This window comes from Carcharhinus amblyrhynchos, chromosome 20 (genome assembly GCF_965287045.1).
Source record: "Carcharhinus amblyrhynchos chromosome 20, sCarAmb.v2.hapA, whole genome shotgun sequence".
Taxonomy (NCBI): Eukaryota; Metazoa; Chordata; class Chondrichthyes; order Carcharhiniformes; family Carcharhinidae; genus Carcharhinus; species Carcharhinus amblyrhynchos.
Window position 1 is genome coordinate 2,890,335 of NC_137343.1, and position 20,431 is coordinate 2,910,765.

The window sequence follows — 20,431 nt, forward strand, 5'->3', positions numbered from 1 at the left end:
GAACATTAGTTGAGTTTCTGGATTAATAGTCTAGTGATAATACCACTGGGCCATCACCTCCCCTTAAGTTCTGCAGGACCCATGGAGTAGACATCACCAACAGCCTTATATGCGCAAACTGTGTGTCTAAAACTGTTGATTTTGCCGTTCGCCATTCAGAATTGTAAAGAAAGCAAATAAAAATGACCAATCACAGCCTGAGAATCAACTGCTGAAAGGCTGACTAGTCAGAGAGGCTGGGCTCTGATTGGCCACAGTGAGCAGCAACCAGAGAGGCAATGTGGAGAGAGCAGAGAGGCAATGTGGAGTGTGGAGAGGAGTGGTGGTACCCATGGAGGGGTACGTTTTGTATACCTGCTGGCAGAAGTGAAATGTCTCCGAAAGTGAGTACAGTACAGACACGTAGCCTGTGGTCTTCAGCCTAGAGCACTCCATGGGTGCCCTGCCACCCCACCTCCCTCTGCCAGTGACCCCATCGCCTCCAGCAGGTCAGGACAAGGAGGTGAACGCACAGCTGGGCCGGAGACCCTCAGCGGGCAGAACATAAGAAGATAAGAACAGGGCCCTCTATATCTCAGGCTACCAGAGGGTGCAGGCCAACATCACCATAGTCAACAGGTTGCTTCCTCTGCTGTGGATGTTGGGGCTGCACGCAAACATTGGAATAGGAAAAGAAAGATAAAGAGGACTGGAAGGTACGCAAGCGCCACAGGAATACAACACAGTGTGTGTATATATGAAATATACGTGTATATTCTCTTGTATAGTTTGGCGGTTTCCTGTATTCCATATTGCTGCTTGTTATTTTAACGGTTACGGACATTTAAGATTGTGGAATTTGGATGCCAGTTGAAGTTTGAGAATGATTTCCTACAGATTCATTTCCCTCACATTGTCAACACAGTAACCACGCAATAATCCTACATCTGCATGTTTAGACATTGACTACCATTTGTGAGTGTGCAAGTCTGGACACACGTCATATACACCACCGCTCACAGCTCACTATGCTCTGACCTCTCAACATATCTTTTTTGAGGTCATTGCTCCTGAAAGCTGTTGCCCTGAGACCAATGAGTATTTGAGTGGCATTAAATCTGCTGTGTGAGTGGCCAGGGGCAGTGTGGATACAGCTTCAGGGCTGACAGAGTGAAGCTCTACACTCTTCTTATCAGCAGAAAACCTGAGCTTGCCTGACATGTCTAGGCGAAGCGATGTTGGGGAGGGAGGAGAAGGCAAATGAATGGCCATCCCAGAGGGTCATGGTGTGGAGATGCTGGTGTTGGACTGGGGTGGGCACAATATGAAGTCTCACAAAACCAGGTTAAAGTAAAGCCACTCACCTGAGGAAGGAGCAGCACTCTGAAAGCTCGAGAGTCCAAAGAAACCTGCTGGACTGTAACCTGGTGCTGTGAGACTTCTTATCATCCCAGAGAGATTTGTATGCCGATGAAGGCAGCAAGTAAGCAGGCAATGGGTAAGTAGGCCTTAACTGCCAGAAGGATTGAGTGTGTGGTTGAAGAGGTGTGTGCCCAGTTGACTGAAGACTTTATCATACCTTCCGCGAAAGTTTGTTTGGCTTCCTTCTCTCCTTATCAAGGGTCACAGTGGAGTTCACATAATGGGCTTGCAATCAAAGTCCACCGACATCATTGGAGGAAGAGGAAAAGGTTGTTAATGACAAATGTCAGGTAAAAAGTGCAACCAAGAACCAGACTGAATCTGGAAGGTTCGGAGAGCAAATGGAGAAACAAATAAGCACAGAGAGAGTATGAAGAGAGATTGGCAGGTAGCATAAAAGGGAATCGCAAAGTAATATTTACACATGGAGGCTGAGATATTAATTGAATCTTTGCATTTGTCTCTACCTCAGAAGAAAATGCTGCACAGGCCATGGAAAAGTAGGAGATAATTCAGGCACTTGAAGGATTTAAGATTGATAAAGATGTTAGGCACTAGTTCAGAAACTCCAAGGTCTTTCATGAAGTTAGACGAGACACCAACTATTTTTATTTTGGCATTAGGGTGAGCATAAGGTGTTCCACTCTGTGTATGATTCAAGTGACCTACTAGGAAGCTTTTATCAAACAAAACATTATTGTCACCAACACAGTTAAAATATAACAAAAATAATTAGCATAACTTTTACCAATTGGAAATACTTAAACATGGCAAGATATCCTTAACAACTAGCAACCTCTATAGTTCCAATGTAAGCAGTATCCCTATAGACATCAGCACAAAAAACAGATATGTTCATGTGGATGCCACATGAATAAGGCATTCGGCATGCTTGGTTTCACAGGTCAGAACACTGAATACAGGAGTTGGGACATTTTGTTGGAGTTGTACAAGACATTGGTAAGGCCACACTTGGAATACTGTGTGCAATTCTGGTCACCCTGTTACAGAAAGAATATTATTAAACTAGAAAGAGTGCAGAAACAATTTACTAGGATGCTACCAGGACTTGATGGTTTGAGTTATAAGGAGAGGCTGGAAAGACTGGGTCTTTTTTCTCTGGAGTGTAGGAGGCTGACAGGTGACCTTATAGTGTTCTATAAAATAATGAGGGGCACAGATCAGCTAGATAGTCAATATCTTTTCCCAAAGGTAGGGGAGTCTAAAACTAGAGGCCGTAGGTTTAAGGTGAGAGGGGACAGATACAAAAATGTCCAGAGGAGCAATTTTTTCACACAGAGGGTGGTGAGTGTCTGGAACGAGCTACCAGAGGTAGTAGTAGAGGCTGGTACAATTTTGTCTTTTAAAATGCATTTCAACAGTTACATCAATAAGATGGTTATAGAGGGATATGGGCCAAATGCGGGTGATTGGGACTAGCTTAGTGGTTAAAAAAGGCAGCATTGTCAAGTCGGGCTGAAGGGCCTGTTTCCATGTTGTAAACTCAATGACTCTATAATCATAGAAACTACGGCACGTTCCATGCCGACAAAAATGCCCATCTAAATTTACCCCTATCCCTCTAAACCTTTCCTATCCGTGCATCTGTCCAAAAATGCCTTTTAAATGTTGTCAATGTCTCTGCCTCAACCACTTCCTCTGGCAGCTCATTCCACTCATGTACCACCCTCTGTGTAAAAAAGTTGCTCCTCAGGTTCCTATTAATTCTTTCCCCTCTTATCTTAAACCTGTGCCCATGAGTTATCGATTCCCCAACATTGGGAAAAAGTGCATTCACCCTATCCGTGTCTCTTATAATCTTATACACCTCTATAGGATCACCATTCAGTCTCCTACGCTCCAAAGAAAAAAGTTCTAGCCTGTCCAATCTCTCTCTATAACTCAGTGTCTTGAGTCCTGGCAACATTCTTGTAAATCTCTTCTGCACTCTCTCCAGTTTAATAACTTCTTTCCTATAGCAAGGCGACCAAAACTGAACACAATACTCCAGGTGCGGCCTCACTAATGTCCTGTACAACTGCAACATAACTTCCCAACTTCTATACTCAATGTCCTGACTGATGAAGGCCAGCATGCCCAAAGCCTTCTTCACTGCTCTATCTACCTGTGATTCCACCTTTAGAGAATCTTTTAGCCCAAGCAAATTCCTTGGCTAAAGTGCCTGTCTTCCTCCCTCAGCTTAATCTAGAAGTGCAAAGAAATGTCGGATTTTGAGGTCAGGTTAGTCAGGGAAAAGGGGCCTTTTCCCTGGAAAAAAGGTTGAATCCATTTGGATGGAATTTAGAAATAGTAAGGAGAAAAAGTAACTGATTGGCATAGCCTAAAGGCCCCCAAATAATGACATCATAGTGGGGCGAGAAATAAACAAAGAAATAACTGATGCATGTAAAACTGGTACAGCAATCATCATGGAGGATTTTAATCTACATGTTGATTGGTCAAACCAGGTCAGTCAGGGCAGCCTTGAGGAGGAGTTCATAGAATATATCCATGATAGCTTCCTAGAACAGTATGTAATGGAACCTACGAGGGAACAAGCTGTCTGAGATCTGGTCCTGAGTAATAAGGCAAGAATATTTAATGATCTTATAGTTCACACAGAGGGTGGTGAGTGTCTGGAACGAGCTGCCAGAGGTAGTAGTTGAAACAGGTACAATTTTGTCTCTTAGATAGTTACATGGGTAAGATGGGTATAGAAGGATGGGCCAAATGCAGGCAATTGGGACTAGCTTAGGGGTTTAAAAAAGAGGGTGGCATGGACAAGTTGGGCCGAAGGGCCTGTTTCCATGCTGTAAACTTCTATGGCTCTATGCGTTAGGGATCCTCTCAAAAGAAGCGATCACAGTATGGTTATCATAGGGTCATCTTGACTTTGGAGAGAGTTGGCATATGAGGAGGGACTGAGTAGACTGAAGCTACACTCGTGGGATTGAAAAGAATAGGGGGGCGAATCTCATGGAAACATATAAGATTATGAAGGGAATAGATAAGATAGACGCAGGGAAGTTGTTTCCACTGGTGTGTGAAACTTGAACCTGGGGGCATGGCCTCAAACTAAAGGGGAGCAGACTTAGAGGAAGAACTTCTTCACACAAAGAGTTGTGAATCTGTGGAATTCCCTGCCCAGTTGAGGCTACTTCATTGAATGTTTTGAAGGCAAGGATAGATAGATTTTTGAACAGTAAAGGAATTAAGGGTCACGGTGAACGGGCGGGTAAATGGAGTTGAGTCCACAGAAAGACCAGCCACAATCTTATTGAATGGCGGAGCAGGCTGGAGGGCCAGATGGACTCCTCTTGCTCCTTGTTCTGATGTACAATACTTGGTTGGGTCACTCTCTGATCCCCATAGTGTCCCACGTGGGTCCACCCTGGGGGCAACAGTGCGCATGCTCACTCTGTCGGCGCAGACCTCGCCGTGCGCATGCTCACAGTCTTATGAGCCCTCCGCATGCCCGCTCCCCATTGTGCGCATGCTCCGTCGCGCTCGCCGTTGCCGCGGGGCCGCGCACGCCCTGCCCACGGGACCGCGCACGCGGCTCTCCCCCCCCCCTGCTCGCGGGTCCGCGCACGCGGCCTTCCCTCTGCTCGCGGGACCGCGCACGCCGCGCTTCCGCTGCTCGCTTGCCTGCGCACGCAGCGCTCCCCCTGCTGTCGGGCCCGCGCACGCCCGCTGATCACGTGCTGCGCTGAGCAGGCTATTTGAAGCTCGAGCGTCCATTTTGAGTGAGAGAGGCTTCTGGAAGGTGAGCGCGGGAGGCGGGGAGAGGGGTAAGAGTGGGGCGCCCGGGACTCCCTGCCCGGCCCCGGGAGGAGGGAGAGGAAGACCTTGACCCTCAGCCAGCCCAGCCGCCCTCCCCTCCCTTCCCAGGCCCGGTACCCCCCCCACCCCCGCCACCCACAGCGCCGCCCGCTTCCCGCCCGTTACTGAGGCCTGGGCGCCATTTCCCGCTCTCGGGGCCTGGTCCGCTGAGAGAGGCAGCGGGACTCCCCTCCCGGGGGGGAGGCGGAAGGCATTGGCCCCAGGAGCCGCTCTGTGTGCGGCCGGGGAGGCCTCCTTTCTGACTGGGTTCGGCTCGGGTCTTAGCCCGGGGCTCGGGCCCAGTGGCTGGCCGCCTCCCTGGCCCCGGAGCCGGGTGGGAGGGGCAGTGTGGGCCTGGCGGGGAGCCGAGCGCGGGCCCTGGCTGAGCACATGGCCGCCCGGCCTCTCCCTCCATCCTTGTCCTTCCTGCCTTTGTTCACAAACATTTCTCCTTCTGGAATCTTCTCCTCTCGCTGCTGGCGCCTGGTAAAGTTTAGGAAGGTTTTGGGGATTTGGGAATTGCTGCAAAAGGGGAAAGTTATGACGCATTTAACACTTTTTTGCCATTTTAACTATGTCCAAAGATACCATTTATTTTTGGGCTCTTTCCTCACATTTGTGGAATGTTCTCTGAGTTGATATTAATGTAGATACATCATTTCAAAACTTGTGCCTAATTGTGGCCTTCTGTTAAAGGTTTTTTAAAGAAAAACTATGGGTGATCAAGGAGAACCTCAAGTTCAGTTCAAGGTAAGAATTGTTGCTGGGATCAAGGTAAAATGAATTAATTTCACAATTCTGTTTCTCCATATTGTGTAACAGAATTCCATCAGACCTACAGTGTGTGCATCACTATTTCAGTGATGCTTTAGAAATGAATTTGAATACAGTTTGGCTTCAGATTGCTTGAATTGGGGGAAAAAACAATTTTGGATGATACCTATTGATATGTATGGGGTCTTTTGGTCCATCCATGTGATAATGACATTATATGCTTGCTTGTCTAAAAATACTGGATGTGGTTGGAGGTTTTTTGCTTCAGATTAATTGCAAGAAATGATGGTTGCAATGTCACTATTCTCCATCACTTCTGAATGTACATACCTGTGACATCTTTCTATGCAACACTTGCATTGTAGATAGGGGTGTCCATTTTGATCAAATATCATATTTTTGTATAAACACCAGAATAGTTATTACAATATTCATATTACTTGCCATGTGTCTTATGGAATGCCAGTACAGCTCATCAGATCTAATTCTGACTCGCTCCCACCAATGTGAATTTGTGCCAAGATTGGGTCTCTGCAGAACCATTACTGCATTGGTTTGTATAAAATAAGCAATTATTGTTAACCAAGCAATATTAGAATAATGCAAGGAAATACTTTGTCATGTTCAACCAATTTTTGCAGGAAAATGAAATGGTAAGTAAAAAGACAAGGAGAAATTAAATAAAGGACATGAGAATTATTTCATATGCTTTCTTTCTTTGTGAAGATGACTGGCCTTGACCCCAGGTGATAGTGCTATGCCCAGCAGTTAACTAGTGCCAATGTGCTGCCCACTGAGGGCTAATGGTAATTAAAGAAAATTACTACACAGGAACAGGCCCTTCGGCCCTCCAAGCCTGCATTGACCATGCTGTCTGGCTTAACTAAAAATGCCCTGCCCTTCTGGGGATCCTATCCCTCTATTCCCATCCTGTTCATGTATTTGACAAGATTCCCCTTAGAAGTCACTAGCATATCTGCTTCCGTTACTTCCCCTGACAACGTGTTCCTGGTACCCACTAACTACTGTGTGGTTTTTAAAAGAAAAAATCTGCATCGCACATCTCCTTTAAACCTTGCACCTCGCACCTTAAACCTATGTCATCTAGTAATTGACTCTTCCACCCTGGGAAAGTTTCTGATTATCCACTCTGTCCATGCCTCTCATAATCTTGTAGACTTCTATCAGGTCACCTCTCAATCTCTGTCGTTCCAGTGAGAACAAGCCAAATTTCTTCAAACTCTCTTCATAGCTAATGCCCCCCATACCAGGCAACATCCTGGTAAATCTTTTCTGTACCCTCTAAAGCCTCCCCATCCTTCTGGTAGTGTGGCGACCAGAATTGAACACTGTATTCCAAGTGCGGCCTCACTAAGGGTCTATAAAGCTGCAACATGACTTGCCAATTTTTAAACTCGATACCCTGGCCGATGAAGGCAAGCATGCTGTATGCTGCCTTGACTACCTTCTCCACCTGCATTGCCACTTTCAGTGACCTGTGTACCTGTACACCCAAGTCCCTTTGCCTATCAATACTCTTAAGGGTTCTGCCATTTACTGTATATTTCCCATCTGTATTAGACCTTCCAAAATGTACTACCTCTCATTTGTCCAGATTACATAAGAAATAGGAGTAGGCCATCTAGCCCTTCGAGCCTGCCCTGCCATTCAATAAGATCATGGCTGATCTGTCGCTGCTCAATTCCACTTTCCCACTTTCTCCCCATAACCCTTAATCCCCTCTCTTATCAAAAACCCATCAACCCGTGTCTTAAAAATATTTAGCGAGGCAGCCTCCACCACTTCAACGGGCAGAGAATTCCAGAGATTCACCACCCTTTGAGTGAAGAAGTTCCTCCTCAACTCCGTTCTAAACCGCCCCCCTTTATCTTGAGGCTGTGCCCCCTAGTCCGACTGTCTTTTTTGAGCGGGAAGAGTCTCTCCACCTCTATCCTATCCATCCCATTCATCATCATATACGTCTCAATGAGATCTCCCCTCATTCTTCTAAACTCTAACGAGTACAAGCCCAGTTTATTCAGCCTCTCCTCATAGCTCAACCCCCTCAACTCCGGTATCAGCCTACGGGGCGAAAAACTGCAGCAGGCGACGGTGCAGAGGGACCTCGGGGTCCTTGTGCATGAGTCGCAAAAACCCAGCTTGCAGGTGCAACAGGTGGTCAGGAAGGCGAATGGGATGCTGGCCTTCATAGCGAGGGGGATTGAATATAAAAGTAGGGAGGTCTTGCTGCAGCTGTATAGGGCATTGGTGTTCTTTCTGCCCAGTCTCCAACCGATCTGTATTCTGCTGTATCCTCTGGTCCTCATTGCTATCTGCACATCCACCAACCTTTGTCATCTGCAACCTTACTAATCAAACTGTTATGTTTTCCTCCAAATCATTTGTATGTCTTACAAACAGCAAAGGTACCAGCAGTGATCCCTGCTGAATGCCATTTGTCACAGCCTCCATTCGGAAATGCCCCCTTCCCCTGCTACCCTCAGGCTGTTGTTTTACTAGTCTGTGAGACAGTTTTCCCAATTTTGGCACTAGCCCTCAGATGTTAGTAAGGAAGACTTAGGGTGGACAAGGCTGTTTGTTTTTGCTGTTGTCTTTTCTGGTGCATTGGTTGATGCCAGCTGGTCCATCTGGTTTCGTTTCTGAGACTTTGTTGCGATTGAGTGTCTCGCTTGGCCATTTCAGAGTGCAGTTACGAATCAACCACAGTGCTGTGGCTGTGGAGTCACATGTAGATCAAGCCAGGTAAAGACGGCAGATTTCCTTTCCTGAATGACAATGTTGAACCAGATGGGTTTTTCCCATTGGGATTGTCTGACAGTTGATAACAGGTTAAAATATATTCATTAGTCACAAGTAGGCTACTAAATAAACAATACTGCAATAAAGTTAGTGAAAATCCCTTAGTCACCACACTGCAGCCCCTTTACAGCAAGGGAGAATTTAGCATGGCCAATACAACAAACCAGCATGCTTTTCAGACTGGGAGAAAACTGGAGCACCTGGTGGAAGCCCACGCAGGCACGGAAAACACCCAGATGGTGACCCAAGCTGGGGATCGAACTTGGGCCCCTGGCGCTGAGAGGCAGCAGTGCCAGTCACTGTGCTGCTGTGTTACCCATGGCTTCGTGGTCATCAATAGACGCTTAATTCCAGATTTTTTTGAATTCAACTAGTGGGATTTGAACCTGGAATGTTGGCAGAAGTCTTGTTGCAACTGTACTCAGTACAGTTAAATGCCACTATCATACCTGCTCCTACCACATTCACAGACAGTGCACTCCAGACATTCACCACCCCCTGCCTCGCACATGTCCTCTAAACTTTTCCTCATGCACCTTAAACCTATGTCCCCTAGTATTTTCTACACTAGGAAAGAGCTTCTGACTGTGTCTGCTCTGACTGTGTCCGCTCTGCCTATGCCATTCACATTCTAGTAAACCTCTATTAGGTCACTCTTCAACCTCTGTCGTTCCAACGGATAGAAAACTGGTTGGCAGAGAGGAAACAGTAAGAATTATTTGGTGCTTTTCAAATTGGCAGGCGGCGACTGTGGGGTGCCACAGGGATCGGTGCTGGGACTCCATCTATTCACAATGTATATTAATGATTTGGATGAGGGAACAAAATGGAACATCTCAAAGTTTGCAGATGAAACCAACTTGGGTGGGAGGGTGAACTGTAATGAGAATGCAGAAATCTTTCAGAATGGTCTGGACAGTTTGAGTGTACTAAATAATGGCAGATGCAGTATAATTTGGATGAGTGTGAGGTTATTCATTTTGGAAGCAAAAACAAGGCAGCAGATTACTACCTGAATAGGTGTAAATTGGGAGAGGGGACTGTGCAGCGGGACCTGGGGGTCCTTGCGCACCACTGAAGGTAAGCGTGTAGGTGCAGCAGGCAGTAAAGGAGTCGAGAGGAACAAAATACATGGGTTTTCTCTGCTTGCATGCCATCTACTTTTATTGCAAATGTATCCAGGTATTTTCCTGGATTGATAAGTTTCTCAAGAGTCTTGCCAGCTCTTATGCCTTTAGAGCCATGCTTGTAAGGCAGTCTGTGAAAGTATCCTCTTGGTGTCAATAAGATCAGCCTTGATCTTGTATGGCAGAGCAGGCTCGAAGGGCTAGATGGCCTACTCCTGCTCCTATTTCTTATGTTCTTATGTGTCCTCTGATCTTAATTCGTACTCCAATGCTAGTAATCTTTTACCAGCTTCACAAATAAACATGTTTCAGAATTTCCATAATTACCTACAAGTTAAAATTCTAAGCATTGTGCTTTTTAACAATGTCATGGCCTATTTATTTTGAACCCTTGATCCCCCAACCAAACGAAAATGATTTAGCCTGTTTCTCTTGTTCCCTTGGTTATCAACTTTGATTTTGCAGTTTCGATGTAGTGTTTAGTAGGGTTGAGTGTTCAAAACATTGGGAGTTGAGAGGAGAAACAGGGAAAGAGACTTTTTAACGGATCCATGGTTTTTCTCATGTTCTTAGAGCAAAGGTCGGGGACAAATCTTTAGTTGATGGGAGCTCCAGGGTGGTTTGGCGATGTTATTGTTTGGTGATTAGGTACACTGACCCCAGATATCTCGATACTCACCTGAAGCCAGCAATTCTAATGTAACTGAAGTGCTGACTTTGTGTCCTAAACTTTAGAAAATTAGAATCCCTACAGTACACAAGGAGGCCATTCAGACCATCAAATCTGCAGTGATGGCAATCTCAACTGGGCCCTATCCCCATAATCCCACATTTACCCTGCTAATCCCCTGACAGTAAGGGGCAATTTAGCACAGCCAATCCATCTAACCCGCACATCTTTGGTCTGTGGGAGAAAAGTCTGAAATGGGGAGTGTGTGCAAATTCAACAGTCACTTGAGGCTGGAAGTGAACCTGGTGCTGAGGCTGCAGTGCTAACTGCTGTAATTTAAGGATGACATTGTGGCAGAGTTAATTCTCATTGCTGGTTCACTGAGCTTTTGAGGCTTTTGTAAAATATTAATCATCAATCTAGGCTATTGAGTTGGATGTTAGCAAATGGCAGAGCAGGCTTGAAGGGCCAAATGATCTCCTGCTCCTATCTTCTGTTTCTATCATAGAATCCCTACAGTGCAGAAAGAGGCCATTTGGCTCATCGAGTCTGTAGGAACAACAATCCCACCCATGCCTTATTCCCAAAACCCCACATATTTACCTTGCTAATCCCCTGTCACTAGGGTCAAGTTAGCATGGCCAATCAACCTTTCCCGCACATCTTGCACTGTGGGAGGAAACCCGTGCAGACAGAAGAAAAATTTATAAATCCCACAGTGACCTGAGGCCCGAAGTGAACTTGGGGTCCTGGCACTGAGACAGCAGTGCTAATCACTGCCACCATACCACCCAAATGTCCTGAAATGTAACAAGAGATAGTCACTGTAGATTGTGGTTCTAATACTGGAAAAAGCACGTTCTCACTGAATACACCATTTTTAATTTTTAAAAATGAGTTTAGTTATGACCTGTGGCTGGTCAGTATATTGAGACCATGTCAGGCAAATGCTAGTAAAACTGCAAACCATTTGTTCATCAGAGACTTCCTTCAAGATTTCCTCTGATTTTGAATAAAAATATACTTTGATTTTTGCAATCAGACTCCCTACAGTTCAGGAGGAGGCCAATTGACCCATTGAGTTTGCACCAATCCCATGCATTCACCCTAGCTAGTTCTGACATTTAAGGGGCAATTTAGCATAGCCAGTGCACCTAACCTGCACATCTTCTGCCCTCTGGGAGGAAGCCGGAGCCCTGGGAGGAACCCCATGCAGACACGGGGAGAATATGCAGACTCTGCACAGCAAGTGGCCCAAGCTGGGAATCGAACCTGGGTCCCTGGTGCCATGAGGCAGCAATGCTAACCACTGTGCTGCCCAAATGTATGATGCAAATCTGCCATGATCTTATTGAATGGCGGAGCAGGGGATCTTTTCTTAATTTGTAAGTTCATGTGTGAAAATTGGACCGAAGTACTTGCAGATTTTGAGTCGTAACTTTAACCAATCATTTGCTTTCTTCTAGCTTGTACTTGTTGGCGATGGTGGTACTGGTAAAACTACTTTTGTGAAACGTCATTTGACTGGCGAGTTTGAAAAGAAGTATGTAGGTAAGCATATAATTAAAATGGCCACTGAAGGAAACTGTTCTGTCTCCACTTTGCTCCTTCTAAAATTTTCCTATGTAATTTGTGATGGAAGATCTTCATCCTCAATACCATTCTAGTAAATCTTCTGCTAAGGCCTTGTTCTAAAGTGTGGCACTCTGAATTGGACACAATATACTAGCCAAGGCTTAACCTGTTGTTTTCATACTTTCTTTTGTACTCTACCAATCTTTATAAAGTCAGGGGTGCTATATGGTTTTTTAACAGTTGTTTCAACCTGTCCTGTCACTTTGACTTTTTCCTGTGCTCTTTTAGAATTGTGCCATTTAGTGTTTGTTGTTTTTCCTCATCCTACCAAAATAAAACACTTTGCTTCATTGAATTTTAGTTGCCCATTAAACCAATCTGCATGCCCCTGTTACCCAGTTATCATCTGTGTATCAAAATCCACTTTCCTTCAGTCAAAAACAGTTCACCATTCTTGTCTGCTTTGTCACCTATTTGATTTCACATTTGCATAGGTGCTGCCTCTTTCCTAGAAATTTAATTGTGCTAACCAACTTGTTGTTTAAATGACCACCATTTGAAAGGCCATATGCACGTCAACCTTTTGTGTTACTTAAGTGATCTGGGAGTTGAGGGTTAATTTTTATGTTCCATGCTAATACCAGTGTAATTTGTGGTTTACTCCTTCACAGCAACATTGGGTGTTGAAGTTCACCCACTAATGTTCCATACTAACAGAGGTGCCATCAGATTTAACGTGTGGGATACTGCTGGTCAGGAGAAGTTTGGTGGCCTCCGAGATGGTTACTACATTCAAGGTAAGGATTTGGTTATGTGGTTCTTGATATGCAACATTGTGTATTTGTTAAAATATGTCTTGGGTTCTCACCACTTCTTTCTTTAACAGCTCAATGTGCCATTATTATGTTTGATGTAACCTCGAGAGTGACATACAAGAATGTTCCTAATTGGCATAGAGACTTGGTGCGAGTATGTGAAAACATCCCCATTGTGTTGTGTGGCAACAAAGTTGATATTAAAGACAGAAAAGTGAAGGCAAAATCTATTGTTTTCCACAGGAAGAAAAATCTTCAGGTATGGCTTGAGTCTGTATCTTTATATAATTGGGAGATTTTTACGCTGGTTGTCGTGTAAACACAATGTTGGCATTGGAAGAGAAGTCCAAGCGGTATCTTGAACTATTTTCCCCAACATCTTGCAATTCATTCAGTTATCCAAAATGCATCTTTAGGAAAAAAAGCTGTAGATGTGCCTCTTGTTCTTCCTAAATCATTGATCCTCAAACTTCTTGATCAGATGCTGAAAACATGACAAATACAGGAATTGGAGAGATGGTTATATGACGTTTGAGGCTGCAACTTTGAAAACCACATTCAAGACAAACATATTGTATTACTAATGATAGATGTTTGTGAGAGAAGTAGGATACAATATTCATACTCTTCCACTATCTGGTTGGAAGTAGTAGGTCAGAAAAACCTTTTTCAATGGACATTCTGAATCAGATTAAGCTTCCTTCACACAAAATAGATCTATTCAACCAACTTCCAAGAAATCTTTCAAACTGTTCATAACTTCTCTGTGCAAGATAAAAAGAGTAGCTGATGACAGAAAACCACATGGGCAGGAACCAGCGCAGGGTTTAGACAGATAATGCGGACATAACATTTGAAGCCATTCATTTAATATCCAGCTGACAGCAATTTGTCCTGACTTTTGCAACTTTTGTGCAGCAATGGGCGGCATGACAGCACAGTAGTGAGCACTGTTTCTTCACAGCTTCAGGGACCTGGGTCGATTCCCAGCTTGAGTCACTGTGTGGAGTTTGCACATTCTCCCCGTGTCTGGATGGGTTTCTTCCAGGTGCTCTGGTTTCCTCCCACAGTCCAAAGATGTGCAGGTTAGGTTGATTCTGTGTGAAAATTGCCCCTTAGTGTCGTGAGATGTATAGGTTAGAGGGATTAGCAGGGTTGGGCCTGGGTGGGATTGTGGTCAGTGCAGACACAATGGGCCAAATGGCCTCTTTCCACTGCAGGGTATCTATCTTTGATCAATTCAGTTGCAGCTTCCCTGCTGAAGGGCCAGTTTTACAACAGAAATGAGGTGTCTCAAAACCAAAGGCTAAACTGTGCTCTGTTGTTAAGTCTTTTTTTGACAAGACAAACTGAAGCTGCAACCTATGTGCACCTGTGAACTTTGAAATTTGCAGTCCTACTTTGTACAATATTGATTTCTCTAAGATGAGCATCAGTGCATTTGATCATTGTTCTTAAAGTTCCATTAGAATGTGGCTTTTAGTGAGGAGGGATGTGGCATGCTTCATATAGTGCACATCTTGGGAAGAAAACAGCAAGTGAGAAGGTAATTCAAAATTAAGTTCTGGGCACTTGAGGTGTATTGCATCAAAGGTTATGGAGAGAAAGCAGGATTAGACTGAGTTGGACAATCAGTGCAGCAGGCTTGAAGGGCTCCTATTTTCTATGTTTCTAAAAATTTCACTGAAGTAATCTTGAAATAAAGCTGCTTGCATGGAACTGCAGTGAAATCACTGTTGCGGCTAGGGGCTAAAGTTTGGCATGTTTTTCAAATATTCTTGTATCTGAAAGGGAAATTGTGGGTAGTATTTAAGTGTGGCACCAAAGCCCTAGCAAACCTGAAGTTGTTGGGGGAAGACTAGTGCAGAAGATGATGGTTGTTGGAGGTCAAAAATAAGCACTGCATTTACAAGTTCCTCCAGATATCCTGGAAGACCTCATTCAGGCTTGAGTTGGTCAGTGGCCATTAACCTTGTTGCTATAAGTGCCAGAGAATGACCATCCCCAATAAAGAATTCAGCATCTTGTGACATTCACTGGCATTACTGTTGCTGAATCTTCCACTATCACATCCTGGGGGTTACATTGACCAGAAACTAGACTGGATTAACTATGCGGTTACAAGAGCAGTTTGGAAGTTGAGAAGTCTGGCAAATAACATGACTCCTGACTCTGTTCATTATTACAAGGTATAAGTCAGGATTGAGATGGAATACTCTCCCATTGCCATAGTTGAGTGCAGCTCCAAAGTATTCAAGAAACTTGATGCCCTCAAGACAAAACAGCCTGCTTGATTGGTACCCCATTCACTGCCTTCATATTCACTCCCTTCACCACTGATGCACAGTGACAGCATTGTGTACCATTCACATAATGCACTACAGCAACTCACTACGGCTCTCGACAGCATTTTCCAAACTCGTGACCTCTGCCACCTAAAGACGAGCAGCAGGTGTGTGGGAACGCTACAGTGTTCTGACTGGGGACTATATTGTTTCCTGTATCCATCTTAGAGCACTGTGGGTGTACCAACACCACATGGACTGCAGCAGTTCAAGTGCAGCTTGCCACCTTAATAATGTAGGTATAAATGCTGGCTGAGTCAGTGATGCCCCTTATCCTGTAAACAAATTGTTAAAATTTTTGAAATTATAAATATTGAAGATGCCTTCCATATTCTCATTACTCATTTTCATGCTGGTTTCAGCATACTGCTGTTTCTAAACCCTGATTTTCCACTAAATATTTGGTGTTATTTAGTGAGTCAAGTTGCCCAATATTTAAGCCTTATACTTAATGAAGTATACTCCAATGGGTGCAAATGCCACAGTTTCTAATACTATGGAAATGAGATGTTCCAGTTCACTGACATCATTCTTCCTTGCAGTACTATGATATTTCTGCCAAAAGCAACTACAACTTTGAGAAGCCATTCCTGTGGCTTGCCAGGAAGCTCATTGGAGATCCCAATTTGGAGTTTGTTGCTATGCCAGCTTTGGCACCACCAGAGGTTCAGATGGACCCTGCATTAGCAGCACAGTACGAGGAAGACCTGAAGGTACAGTATTTATTGGATTGCTGAAATGGTTTTTGCCATGTAAAATTATTTTGCACCATTTAATGAATTATTCCCATCAGTGTTCTGTAATCTTTTACTTTCCTAGTCTTGATTGAATGCTGTAATTGAGTGCAGTGGCAAACTTGAATATGTGGATGCAGAAACATGCCCAGGCTCTGATTATTGCCTGTCAGCATACAGACGCCTTAAAGGCATTTAACAGTGGCATAGGATTTATTTATGCTTCAGTTATCTTTCTACATAAAAAAGCAACTTCATGATGGCAAATGTAAACAGGACTACTTGGCTGACTTTTCAGCTGTCCAGTGTTTCAAAAGTAGACCCTCTAAGATAATTGCTGAAACATCTGATCAGTGTGCCTTTGTGATCTTAATGCCTGTTAGTTTCTTGAGATTTTGGTGGATTGATTTGTAACTGGCATTCTGCTGTCTTAACACTAATGTAAATCGACCAATTATCAGCAACATTTCAGTTTGAAGCAGTCCCTTTCCTTTATAGGATAAGCAGGAGTAAATTAGAACTTAAAGTTGCCCAGTAAAAATATTTTTAATGTTTTGTTTGCTACTGTGCAACAGTGTGACTAATGTTGCTTCATAATTTAAGTATCTCATGGTCTATAAAATTCAGTGAGATGAAAATATATTCTAGGGGCAGCTAGTGACTATAGAGCTTCAGTGGGGGATCAGTGAGGCTCTTTTGTTCTGATTAGATTCTTTCTTGGATTGTTTAGATTGTGAAACTGTTGCTTTTACATTAGTCTGCACCTTACAGCTGAGGATATGGAAATTTTGATGAGTTGCTGCCTGTCATCTGTTTTGAGATGGCAAGTAACTGACTGCATTATTAAGAAGCCTCTCAACACGTTAAAATCCAACAGGCTTATTTGGTAGTGCAAGCTTTGAGTGCTACTCCTTTACCAGGTGAGCATTGGTGTTGTGAGACTTCTTACTGTGCCCATCCCAGTCCAATGCTGGCATCATGACTACATTAGATAATAGGGAATGTGACTTGCTGCATCCTGCAGATAAGTCCATGCACCCTTGTTATATCCTGTTATGTAATGCTGTTATGATTTGACCAGAAGACCTCTGCTAATGTACTTTTGTATTGTCTGCAAAAGAGCACATTACTGGCTTCACTCTCATTTTCACCATTTTGTGTGCATAAATGCTGCCTAACAAATGAAAGTGTTATTAAAATGCTTACTCTTGTTTTTAATTGTCCCAGGTTGCTCAAGGCACTGCTTTGCCAGACGAAGATGATGACCTGTGAATTAATGGCTGGAGTCGAGCACCAGCAGCCTAGTTTTATAGGCAGCTGTCCTGTGATGCAGCGTGTTTGCCAGTTAATTAGCTGAACAGAACTTAACTGCTTATAATCTTTAAATCTTTAGGGGCTAAAGGAGTTGTAATTGGGAGTGAATGGTGTGCAGTATGACAATTTCCTTCAGACTTGGACTTGTGTACTTGATACTAAAACTGTATTGATAGACCAACATTGGAGTGTATGCATAATTTAATTTATGATACAGGTAGAATCACAATATGCATTGTTTCAAGTTGTATGTTAATGTCATTCCTACTTTTTTGTTAACTTTTTGTTTAGATCATAAAGTTGTGATCTTAATAAAGTTGTATTCCAAATGACTAAATGAATTGTGGCATTAAAGTACTGCATTCCTTTCAAAATTCATAGTTTTTTTACTAGTATTTAGTCCACCACCTGTGGCTAAGGAAATAAATCCTGAATCCTAGTGCTGGGTGACTGCAAGAATTTATGTTGCATCTAACTAGATAACTAATTCTGTGTTACATCTTGCCCTAGCTGTTTCTTTTGAAGTGAAGCCTATCATAGCTGGTACTCTTGTAATGCTTGCAATGTAACTGCAGGGACTACAATGACTGTACATAACTTGCCTTTTTCTCCTGTATGGAAAGAACTGACTGTTCTGCATTCTTTCAAGTGATAAAATATTAATAGAACCTGAGGTAGAATAAATAATGTTCCCAGTGAGTGGGGCATTTATATAACTCATTGCTGATGTTTTATGTAAGTTGATGTTACACAAACTAGCAAATTCAGTACAAAACATACTCCTGTAACTGCCCTGAGGGTTTTGCAATGTTATAATGGGCCTGTGGCATGTTTTCTTTCACTTATGGGATGTGGGTATCATTGGTTAGGCCATATTGCCCATTCCTAACTGACTCCCATTTGTGACTAGCTGGACTATTTTCTGCACTTATCTTTCATATACAAGATAATGGAGGAAAATTGCAAGGTATTCCTGTTAAAATGCCCAACCAGACCTCCAATGGAGTGTGGGGACATCAGAATACATGGGATTATAACCAGGGTGAGAGCTTTGACTCAAGACAGGACTTGGCAGTCAGACAGGAAATGCTAATTTTTAAACTACTCTCCCTTACAAAGGGGTTGCATCTTGTCTGCATCCACCCTGTCATGTTCCCTCTGGTTCTTGTGCTTGAAATAAAATGACGCAAGAACTAGGAGCAGGAGTAGGCCATCTGGCCCCTCGAGGCTGCTGCTCCACCATTCAATAAGTCACTCAGTCACTTGCGTTCCTGCTTACAATAACCCTTAATTCCTCTACTGTTCAACAATTTATCTATCCTTGCTTTAAAAACATTCAATGAGATGGTCTCAACTGCTTCACTGGGTAGGGAATTCCACATTCACAACCCTTTGCATGAAGAAGTTCGTCCTCCACTGGGTCCTAAATCTGCTCCCCCCTATTTTGAGGCCATTCTCACTAGTTCTAGTTTCACCAACCAGTGGAAACCTCTTCCCTGTTTCTAATCTATTCATGACATATTTCTATAAGGTCTCCCCTCATTCTTCTACATTCCAATGAGCGTAGCTTCAGTCTCTCAATACAACCCTGTCAACTGGAATCAATGTAGTCAATCTCCTCTGCACCCCCTCCAGTGCCAGTATATCCTTAAGTAAGGAGACCAAAACTACACTACCACATGTGTGGCCTCACCAGTATTTTATACAGCTGCAACATAACCTTGCTGTTTAATTCGTCCCTCTCTAGCAATGAGGGACAAAATTCCATCTGCTGTCTTAATTGCCAGTTGCACCTGCAAACCAACTCCTTGTGATTCTTGCACAAGGATACCATCAAGGCTGTCTAATCTTTTCACCTAGTTGAACAAATTTTGGTAAGATCAAATTTTTGGCAGTGCAGTAAATGACATTTTTGAAAATTGTCAAAATAGATTGGTCTCTACTCGAGCAGTGCTAAAACAATATTACTTATTCAAAAACCAAAGTTCAGTACATCAGGGAAGGGGTGGGGGCCAGGATTGATTTGGGTTTAACTAACACTAATGTATTGGTGTCTCTGAAGCCAGCTTACAGCATGTACCAATGGAACTCGTGTGGAGATGGGTTGTTTTTAGCCTGATCGCATTCCTTGCTGAGCCTGCTTTGTGGGCAGGTTTTTGGGGTGAAGGATGAGTGCGTCTGGCTCACTCCCAGTCTTGGGATCTCAAACCGCTGTAATGGTTCAAAATGGGGGTTCCTCGGTAGCTTGAGTGCAATTAATGATAATTAATAAAAGTTGGCCTAGCCAGCCATAAGATCCTCTGACAATATAAAGAGAACTTCACCACACTCATTTATTCACTCTCAAACTCCATCCACTACATTGTCTCATGTACCCACTCTATTTCTGCTAAGAACATATGAAATAGGAGCAGAAGTAGGCCATCTAGCCCTTTGAGCCTGCCCTGCCATTCAATAAGATCATGGCTGATCTGATGGTTCAGAGTTAACTGGTGCATGCATAAACATACTTTGGCACTTAGATTGACTGGCACACATGCTTATATTAATTCTCAGACTTAGACATTCTCTTGCTGACAAGACTTACTCATTCAGACTCAGTGTCCACCTAGGCACAGGAAGTTTGGAGATGTTTTTGTTGAATTCAGGGTGCTTGTGCAGGTGGAAAAATGCATTTCCTCACTGTTGAAGATTCCATCTGCTCCTGGTAGGGAATCAAATGGGTGCAGATTCTTCTGGCTGCTCTAATGCAATCCACTATGATCTCTCTGCTCCTTTAGGGGGTCAGTGTCTCTAGAAGATGAGAGAGAGTCTAGCCAAAGACTGATAACACACTGAAAACAAGAGAAGCCACTCACCTTCACTCATTGTCCCTCCAATCAGACTTTCCCATGTTTGCTTACCTGTGAGCCTATCTACAGCAAATGTGAGAGAGGACTTGCCTGTGATTGAAGGAGCATTTCCTTCCAGGGAAACAAAGAAATAGAGGAACACAAACTTTGGTTCTGTCTTCACAAGAGAGCTCAAATAACCT

The 20,431-nt window shown here is 43.6% G+C and overlaps 1 protein-coding gene across 1 annotated transcript; it reads left to right on the top strand.

The window, feature by feature from the left end:
• The first annotated feature begins 5,069 nt into the window (after positions 1–5,069).
• On the top strand, positions 5,070–18,117 carry ran (RAN, member RAS oncogene family). The gene is made up of 7 exons (XM_080207979.1): positions 5,070–5,167; positions 5,920–5,973; positions 12,081–12,165; positions 12,861–12,986; positions 13,076–13,263; positions 15,892–16,062; positions 17,311–18,117. Exons 2-7 carry the CDS (start codon positions 5,938–5,940, stop codon positions 17,353–17,355), a joined length of 651 nt encoding a protein of 216 aa, XP_080064105.1. The 5' UTR covers positions 5,070–5,167; positions 5,920–5,937; the 3' UTR covers positions 17,356–18,117.
• Positions 18,118–20,431: the final 2,314 nt, after the last annotated feature.

Bases quoted from the DNA above. Each gene is read 5' to 3' on its own strand.
- ran (XM_080207979.1), top strand. From the start codon at position 5,938: ATGGGTGATCAAGGAGAACCTCAAGTTCAGTTCAAG. The intron at 5,974-12,080 runs GTAAGAATTGTT...GCTTTCTTCTAG, and splicing joins AACCTCAAGTTCAGTTCAAG to CTTGTACTTGTTGGCGATGG. The intron at 13,264-15,891 runs GTATGGCTTGAG...TCTTCCTTGCAG, and splicing joins ACAGGAAGAAAAATCTTCAG to TACTATGATATTTCTGCCAA.